We start from the raw sequence: 9,719 nt of genomic DNA, 5'->3' as shown, positions 1-9,719 counted from the left end.
AATTCAGTTCCATTATCAGTGAGAATCACCTTCACTTGATTGTTAGTCTGCTTCTCAATCATCACCACAAACTTCTTTATCAGATCAGCAATCCCTGTTTTGTTGGATAACAAGAAAACCCATGTAAATCTAGAGAAATCATCAATCACAACAAGAACGTACGAACTTCTGTTGATGCTCAGGACGTTGACCAGACCAAATAAGTCCATATGCAATAGTTGAAGCACTTGATTGATTGAGCCGATTTGCTTGGGCAAGTGTGGTTTCCGATGATGTTTGCCTTGAGCACATGAAACACACTTTTCAAACGTGATAAAGTCTCTAACAGGAAGGCCTCAGACCATCTCATTTTTCGCAAGACGATTTAGGTTTTTCGCATTAGCATGACCAAGTCTTCGATGCCATAGCATTGCATTGTGTTCGGAAACCTTTGAGAATACACAAGTGACTTGTTCAGGTAGGTTACTGTTCATATCAATGATGTAGGCGTTCCCATCCCGTTTTGATTTGACTAGAATCCATTCTTCTGGGATGACAATGCCAGGCTTCAGAATCATACACTCTTTATCAGTAAAATGCGTTGAGTAGCCTTTGTCACATATCTGAGAAACGCTCAACAAACTATGCTTTAACTCGGGTGCAAAGTTGACATTTTCAAAGCTCAATACTCCATTTGTAACAGTTCCGCGCTGTGTGATCTTTCCACCGTCTCCGCCCGAAAAGGAAACATAACCCCCATTAAAAGATTGAATTTCGCTCAGCTGGGAGATGTCTCCAGTCATATGCCAGGAACAGCCGCTATCGACGTACCAAGGACGGACGATATTCCTTCGCAACTGTCCCTGCAAAATGAGCGGAATCATTTAGACTTAGGAACCCAGGTCATCATTGTCCTGGGTTTCCTTTTCATCTTTTCTGATTTAGACTTTAAAATTTGCAAATTAGGATCTTCATTTCTAATCACTTCAGAGGGAGGTAATGATGAACATGAGAGTGATTTGGGCTTCCATTGAAGTTTAGGTTTTACAACAATCTCTGATGGTTTTGAAATAGACTTCACAGGAGTTTGCATAGACCTTCTGGATTTTCTACCAAAATTAATAGAAGATCTAGAATTGCTTTTTGACGAAACCGATCTTGGTTGAGCCTTGTTCGGTTTTGACAACCTGTTTCGAGTTTTGTTAGTAAAAACCTTTTTATTTGTTTGAAAAACAGCCCTTTTTCTGTTCTTACTATCTTTCTGATCCTTACATTGAGAACGAGTTCTTGAGGATTTTCTAATTAAAGACCTTCCTCGAGACTCATTCTCCCCTCTTGGTGACAGATAGTTTACAAAGATCCTATTTTGACAGTTTCTAGCTATGTGACCACCAACTGCACAATTAAAACAAATCTGTTTATTATTTGAATTTGTATTGCATTTTTCAGATTTATTTTCTTTACAGACACTGTTACTCTTCTTAGAAGAACATGCGTGAGAATTAGATTGAGAAATAAGTGAGGGTGCCTCATTTGATTTGACTTGTGGAGTTGATGATTCCTCATGATAATCACAAGCATCAGAATTACCAAACAATTCATCAAACATATCGAAAAAATTAAATTCAACATTATCCAATGATGAACTAACACAAGGAGCTTTTTCAGTCTTATCATCAGAAACACACTCAAATTTGTTCACAATAGAAAAATCAAAATTAAAAACAGAAACAGATTCTCCAACTTCACACTTGGCCTGATCTAAGGGTGTATCTGCAGAGGAAGTAGAAACATTAGTACTTTCAATGTTAATATAACCTCTTGAAACAAAACCAACAGGTTTGCCATATCGAAGATGTGGCTCCCTGTTAGTTTCGTTCTGTGTCAAAGGGATTAATGTGTAGTTATGATTAAAAGGAGGAGGAACACAATCATACCCTAAACCTTTGTTTTGATTTTCTTTAAATTTCAATTGGGTTTCATACAAAGACGCAACTGTTTTACTAGAAGCATAATAATTTTTGAAACTCACATCTGTTTTTCCACTTTTAATTTTTAACTCATCAAGTTCTTTGGTCACAACATCAAGTTGTCTCTTAGTATAAACATAAATTTCACACTTTTCACTGAATTCTGATTGAATTTTTCTAAAATCTTTTGTTTTCGCTTCTAGTTGGGCCTTAAGTGGTTTATGTCCCTTCCTAAGTTGATAACCCTCATATTTAAGGTCCTCTACTCACCTACATAAAGTTTGAATTTCATTTCGAAGAAGTGTAACATATTCTTTGCAAGAAAAAGAACAAGACGGTAGATTTACCTCACTTTTATTAGGCTTAGAGGAGGTGGAAACCATTAGGGCAAACTGCAGCTCCATCATTTTTGCCTCGGGATCAGTATCATTGTTCTTTGAAGCAGCATCATCAATTTGAGCTAAATGAGCATTTTCTGACCCTGTGATGTTTAAAGCTTGAATTTGATCCTCCCAATCAAATGATTGAACAACCATAGCTGTTTCTCCATTGGTTGTAGCTCCTACACGATTGTTTCCCACTACGACCATCTGTCGGTTGTTGTTTACTCTGCGATATGGCTTCGGGCAGTCATGAGCAAAGTGACCCGGCTCGTGACAGTTAAAACATCTCAGCATACTTTTGATGAATCCCACCTTTTTGGCAGCATTCATAGCCCAATTGTTTTTCCCTGTTTTCTTGGCGAATTGTTTGTCTCTGAAAACAGCCATGGCAATCTGCCAAGTAATGTCCATTTCCTCTACATCTTCGGGATGTATCTGGTCCAAGTCAGCAAAGGATAGCTGAGGTGGAAGATCTCTGGCTACAAAGGCATTGTAGCAATTAACTAGCCCAGTGGCTAGAGCAAGATTTTCATCAGATTCTTTGGTGTATGAAGAGGAGACTTTGGCTGACACATTGGGAGCAGGAACAGTTTGTTGAGATGGCACACTTGAAGGTTGATGTTGAGGGATGGATGTTGCAGCATTGAGGGGTTAAGTCTAAGGTTGTTGAGCTACGAAAGCTTGACCTGAGGAAGTCATGAAGGATGATAGTGTTGTATTGTTGGATGAAACACCAAGGTTTGCAGTAGAATATGAATTCATATGGTTGATTTCTCTCTGTTTGTCATCAATGTCACAAGCTTTGATGATTGCCATAACCTCTGTAAGAGTGAGACGAACCAAGTCCTTGGTTTTCTTAATTACAGCAACATTCATATGCCATGAACGAGGAAGTGCATTCAGAAGTTTCTTGTTGATTTCCGACTTGGACAAACAGATCCCTGAAATGTTCATGTCAGTTGTGAGAGCGATGAACCTTTGCAGTTGAGCCTCGAGGGTTTCTCCTGGAATGTAGTTAAACATGTTAAACTTCTGCCTTAGCATATCCGACCTACTTTCTTTCATATCTTCATTGCCCTCGTAGACCTCAATAAGAGCTTCCCATAGAGCTTTAGCAAAAGTGTACTCACGAAAACCTTGAGCAATATCAGGAGATAATGCCATGGTTAAGGTGGCTAATGCTCTTTCCTGTTCTTCAACCAGTTCAAATTCTTCATCAGTATAGTCCTCCATAGCTTTGCCAATCAATTGACCTCCGACAGTCATAGTCACTCTGACAGGACCTCTAAGTATGCTTCTCCAGATCTTGAAATCTTTCATTTTGATGTACTTCTCGATTCTGTATTTCCACTCGGGAAAACCTTCAGCAGACATCAATCTTGGAATGCATGTAGTAGTGCCCATAACAACATCAAGTTCCTGAAAATGAGTTTGAGAATCCATTTGAAAGTGATTTAACAGTTCCAAAAGAGTTTACGGTTGAGGTTAGTTGAAATGAATGTGACCGTAAACAGAGTTTACAGTATGAGATTTATGGTTTAGATGTTTATGGGTTTACGGTTCTTGGGTTTACAGTTTAGGTGTTTACGGTTTTGGTTTTTTTTTACGGTTTTGGTGTTTACGTTTCTTCAACTTGTTTACGGTGTAGGAGTTTTTAGTGATTACGGTTTCGAAATAAACAGTAAACAGAGTTTACGGTTGGCAGTAAACTCTCGATCAGCCTTTAAAACTTGTATTTTTCAGACGGAATGTTTCTTCAAAGCTCAGAACGCAAAATCCAACAATCAATCGATGAAAACAACAGCTTGAACACACAAAATCTCGATCGAACGAGTTTGATACCAGTTTACTGCTCTGATACCAATTGTTAGGTCCGATTTTGGATCTAAAACTGATAATTAATCATACATGGATCAAGAGTAACACAGTAAGATGAATTAATTGAGCTTGCACACGATTAAACACAAGAAATCGTCAGGTACAACTCAAGAGTAACCGTAAACTTCTAGAGCAACCAACCATACAAAACACCAGCTCCTACACTATATATACCCATCTGGACCGCAAATTGTGTTTGCGGCCGTAAACGTGTTTACGGTGGTAAACACAACAAAGTTCAAATTAACATAAAGCAAAATTACAGAAAAAAAAACAAAACACATAACATGCTAAGCCTAGCCCAAAATATTTACATGGCCCTTCATATGTTTTCCCAAGTTTATAACTTTCTTTTACTAGAAAATAGTTTGCATTACCTTTTATATAAGAATATATCTATATATGAATGTAATGGGAAAATGCAAGTGTGAAGTAATATCGTATAAAATATCTACCGATGCACTAATTACCTTAAAAACCATAGTGATTGACTGATGTAAAACACGACGACCTTCTTGCATCGAAACTGAATATGTGACATTGGTCACCCGTAGACCGATAGTTCCTACTGTAGCTAGAAGCGAGATGCGGGATTGTCAGTCCCATATAGATCTATACACACAATGCCTGCTCTCCCTCTAGGAGACTCTGGTTACAAAATGTGACACAGCAAGTGTATTGCTGTGTCATGAAGTAGTATCTCACATTATCGTTATCTTGTTCTAGTTATGACGTATACGTTCCTTTTGTAAATGTATATGTTCCTTTGGTAAATGTATATGTATATGTTTATGTTCCTTCCTATTCTTGTAAATGTATAAGTTCTTCTTGTACTTGTATATGTATAGTATTCTTCTTGTACATGTATATGTATACGTTCCTCTAAACTATACATATTATAGTTTACTACTATGGTTGTATTTTAACTGACTTGTAGAAAATATTGCGTTACTCAGTTTGTATAATTGAGTTAAGTATAACTTTAAAGGCAAGACTTAATATTCCTATAGGTATTTAGCATGTATAATTATGAGTTAATCGATAGTCGTACTAGTGTATCCTACCCTAATCCCACAACCAAACAAGGAACAGGAGTCAACGTTATTAACAATAGTCCTAAGTCCATTAAAGCATATTTATACTTAAATATCTATATGAATATGATTTTGAAAGTAAAGAGTTTTATAAGTAATTTAAAAAGGGTTTTGAAATGAAGTTAACAGTGTTTAAAAGCAGTAAAGTTCTTATGTTTACAAGAATTCAATGTATAACTAAACACAATTCAATTGTGTTTCAACTTGTATCCCCCTTAAAAGCATTTTAAAAAAAAGTAAAAGGTTGATTGTAGGGGTATGAACTCACCTGCATTGAGTGGTTCGACTGATAGATTGATTTAGGATGTAAAGTATGGCAAGTGGAAATCCCGAGCACAAACAGATCCTAATAAACATATAATAACACATATATGTGTACTATTAGTGTATATAACAACTAATCATGTATGGGAAACACCCTTAGGAACTAGAAATCACTCACATTGGAGTGTATCAATCACATATGATTTATAAGAGGGAGTTTTGTGACATCCCCAAAATCACGGCCAGAAAAGACCGCTTTCATTTATGATTTTTAAAATAATTTCAGAGTAAATCCTTTTGATTTAAAAGAGTTGTGGAATTTTTTCCATAAACAAAATATGATAAAATAATATTTATCAAAGCATTTCATCAAGAGATGCATTTTCATTATATAATCAAAACTCGGGATGTCATGTTCCGATACAGACCATAAAGCATAAACGATAACATTACAATTCATTCAACAAATATATACATATACAGACTTGTAAACAAAACAACTCGATGATTCATCCATCTTATGCCCTTGCGCCACTTCCTGTAATACAAATAAAACTGAGTGGGTCAGGCTTAGGAGCCTGGTGAGCATATAGGGTTTTCAACCCACAATAAATAATTTATATTTAATTTCACCAACCAACGATAACCCGATTACCCGTTCTCGTTATCCTCACTTTACGTCCCTAATCTATCTCAAGGGACCTAATCTAGGATTTTCATCGGGACGGACATTATTGCTAAGGGGTTTCCTCAACAATAGATATCCTAAAGGCAACCATGAGGGGGATAGAGTACACCGGTGAACACATTGTTCACAACACCTACAGGTTATGAACCTGCTAGCGTTCCACAGGACTGTCTAGAAAAAGTTTGTGGTCGTTATCCATACTCCGCTGAATAACTAGATCAACAACAACATCGAGGCCTCTCATCTGTTTATTACACACCAACTATCTACCCATGTTCTACCCAACATATTAGTAGATAAAAATGTATATTTTTATACATAGTTTAAAACCTGTATAGCATTTTCACTCAATACATATTCCACATAACAGATGAGGCACACCCACATAACACGTATTTCATAGAAAATAAATCAGATCTATTAGATAGAAGAGAGTGAATATACATTCACCCACATAACAACAAAATTATACATATAACACGTATTTCGTATAAAATACTTCATAATTATGCGTTAGAAGAAAGTAACTACACACTCACATGATCAGAAGATGATCGGACAGCACTACGACTTGTAGAAGTAGTATTCTTCGGTAGATCTGGAAGATCTTCACAAAAACTGGGCTCCTCGCGGGCAGAGCTTCGGGAATCGCACTTCTCGGGATCTTCGGGGCTTCGAAACTTGCTTCGGGGCTTGGGATTGATACCGGGGCTTCGGGATACTTCTGGCACCCAAAACGATGCAAAACGGGAGAAAGAGGAGAGAATTTGGCAAATGGAATCGGCTGCCCTCGCAATCCTTTTATAGGAGGCTAAGGCCTCGCAGTACGCTGGGCGTACGCCGGTACGCTGGGCGTACTCCTCCGAAATCGTCCTTGCATGCGTCATCCGAAGAACTCGAGTGCGAGGGTCGTCATGCTTCGCTGTACGCAGGGCGTATGCCAGTACGCTGGGCGTACTTCAGATAAGTCCGGTGACTCCCCTTCGGATAATGTCGGATTTAATAATTAAATATATATATTAATTATTTAATAAACTTCAAAAATTCATATCTTCTTCATACGAACTCCGTTTTCGACGTTCTTTATATCCACGCGTAGGTGAGACTACGCTCTACAACTTTTGTTTAAACTCCGTCGGCTAATTTTGAATTTACTTTTATTATTTATTTTTAGTAGGCCGGGACAGGAAAACTTCGTTATAAAATCATAACTTCTTTATCCTACATCCATTCTCGCCTATCTTTTTATCGCTTCGCTACCCATAACGAGATCTTCGATTCTCGTTTAGATTGTTTCGGCTAAAAACTGCTCGATCTCAAATCGAGTATTCGGGCTGCATACTGCTAAGTCGAAACTTCAGAAAATCATAACTTCCTCATACGAAGTCAGATTTGGGCGTTCTATATATATTCGGAAACCTCGTTTCGTCCATTACAACTTTATGTAAAGATATCGAGTTTATTTTACACTTAAATTTTGACGCTTATTTTTATCTTTAATTAATCAAATCACATAATTAAGCAATTAAGCAGAAAACACATAATACTCAAATAATACACTTCTATTATTTCAAAACGGGTTACAAAGGTTAACCTAGACTATTATATCAACATTAATGACAAGCCCAGAAACATAGGTGTTACAAGTTTACTGCCACACTTAGAGGCATTTACGTCCCTGAGTTTGTTTACAGCCATAAATGCGTGATCTTATGAGGGTTTTCGGTCCTAACTTGTATCTAAGTGTTCACGGTCTCATCTGGTAACCCAAGAAGGGTTTCCGTCAAAACTATGAACTTTTGAAGGGTTTACGGCGATAAGAAGAGTTTACGGCTGCAAAATCTTGAATATCATGCATAAAATGGTTGTTTCCAGGTTGTAAGTCTAGTGACTCTAATAGATAACAAGATCATAGAAGGAAAAATTACGATTTGAAGGCTTCTGGGGGTTGACGGCCACCAAGAACAAGTGTGTGTTGTTGGTGAAATGGATGAAGATTTGAAGATCTAGTGAAAAGAGTTGGATTTATGGATGAAATCAAAGGGTTTCATTTGAATGTGAAAGATATTAACTCAAAATGAAGGAAATACTTACAACTTTGAAGAACAATGGAAGTGTTCTTGAGAGAGAATTCGAGTTTCAGCCTTGGAGATGTGAGGAATGGGGAAGAAATGAAGGAATTTGATATTTAAGGGAAAGGGTTCATGGCCAACTTGGAGTTTACGGTCGTAAACCTGAGTTTGTGGCCGTGAAATCCTTGTTATGGAGTTTCTGGCATGATTTCTACTTGACTGACTTAAGTTAACACATCCCTAATCACACACCTTGAATACACTAGGCTTAGAACACTCAAACAGACGCTTATCAATGCTAGAAGATAGTAGAAACAAGTCTGAGTTTTGATTGAATTGATTGACACTACAAGGATAGAAATTTTGGGTTGTCATAGTGGCGGAGGTCGTCAGTGCACATTATATATACATGTTTTCGATGATTTAAACATAATTCGTTCCATAGTTGAGTTGGTTAGAGTGTTTTACTCGTGTGGGTCTGAACTGTGTTCGAGTATTGTCCTATGTTTATCTGTGATATTAAGTTTTTGAGCAAACCAAACACACTTTAATCCTAGAACCAAACATCCCCTAAGCCATGGAAGGGTAACATCAGAAAAGAGGGAAATTATGACAATTTTTTGAACAAATGTGTGGCTTCTGTGGACACATAAATGAACTTAGGACATAACCGAACATTTCTTGAAAATTTTGGGGCTTTTGTGGCTAACAATAACAATAACAATATCATGAATAACAAAAGATAACAATAATAATAATACATGTTGTAATAGTATTTTTAATAATTTTAATAATTATAAATATAATTATAATTAAGTAGTTAATTTACATAATAATAAAAATAATAATAATAATAATAATAATAATAATAATAAAAATAGACTACTGACCACAAATAGCACATGGAATGAATTTCATACAATTTTTCACATAGAAAGTGTTTCACACGTAATGTGTTTCACATGAGATACCCACCTTTCTTATAAGTAATTAGTAAAAACTTATCCATGGGCCTTTATTATTTTTTTTAAAAAAGGGGTTTTCATTAGTTTTACATACAAATTTGCTCGGATTGTCTTGTATTTTTAATTCATACGAAAATGCCAAAGTTTCATGCTTAGAATTACTTATGGTCTTTTTCGTCGAAAATCAAGAATTTCTTTTAAGTTAGTGTTTGTGAGTGTATGGTGAATATATGGGCAGGTTCGGCCCTAATGGTGGATAACCCAAGCGGTCGCCCATGGCCTATGTATATAGTATATACATGTATATGTTTAATTTATCTATTTGTTTTTAGGCACCCGGTAAGCCAAATTCAAATTAGCCTAAAACGTGGATTTAATGGACCGATATACATCTGGAAAGTGAAAATGGATAATACATTGGGCACC

The 9,719-nt window shown here is 36.6% G+C and overlaps 1 protein-coding gene across 1 annotated transcript; it reads right to left on the bottom strand.

Annotated features, from left to right (window-relative positions):
- Positions 1 to 335: 335 nt before the first annotated feature.
- On the bottom strand, positions 336 to 3,775 carry LOC145089449 (uncharacterized). Its single transcript, XM_079027887.1, has 6 exons — positions 3,019 to 3,775; positions 2,297 to 2,898; positions 2,012 to 2,074; positions 1,456 to 1,858; positions 1,193 to 1,374; positions 336 to 842 (listed from the first exon to the last, which is right to left on the bottom strand). Exons 1-6 carry the CDS (start codon positions 3,773 to 3,775, stop codon positions 336 to 338), a joined length of 2,514 nt encoding a protein of 837 aa, XP_078884013.1.
- Positions 3,776 to 9,719: the final 5,944 nt, after the last annotated feature.

This window comes from Lactuca serriola, chromosome 2 (assembly GCF_051521515.1).
Source record: "Lactuca serriola cultivar US96UC23 chromosome 2, Lser_US96UC23_V15, whole genome shotgun sequence".
NCBI lineage: Eukaryota > Viridiplantae > Streptophyta > Magnoliopsida > Asterales > Asteraceae > Lactuca > Lactuca serriola.
The sequence above is the reverse complement of the archived record's forward strand: the minus strand, read 5'-3'. Positions and strand labels throughout refer to the sequence as shown.

Excerpts from the sequence above, each read along its gene's own strand:
- LOC145089449 (XM_079027887.1), bottom strand. The coding sequence starts at position 3,775 with ATGGATTCTCAAACTCATTTTCAGGAACTTGATGTTGTTATGGGCACT. Across the intron at positions 2,075-2,296 it reads CTAAGCCTAATAAAAGTGAG|AGACAACTTGATGTTGTGAC; the intron begins GTAAATCTACCG and ends GTTTATACTAAG. Across the intron at positions 843-1,192 it reads TTTTTCAAACAAATAAAAAG|GGACAGTTGCGAAGGAATAT; the intron begins GTTTTTACTAAC and ends CTCATTTTGCAG.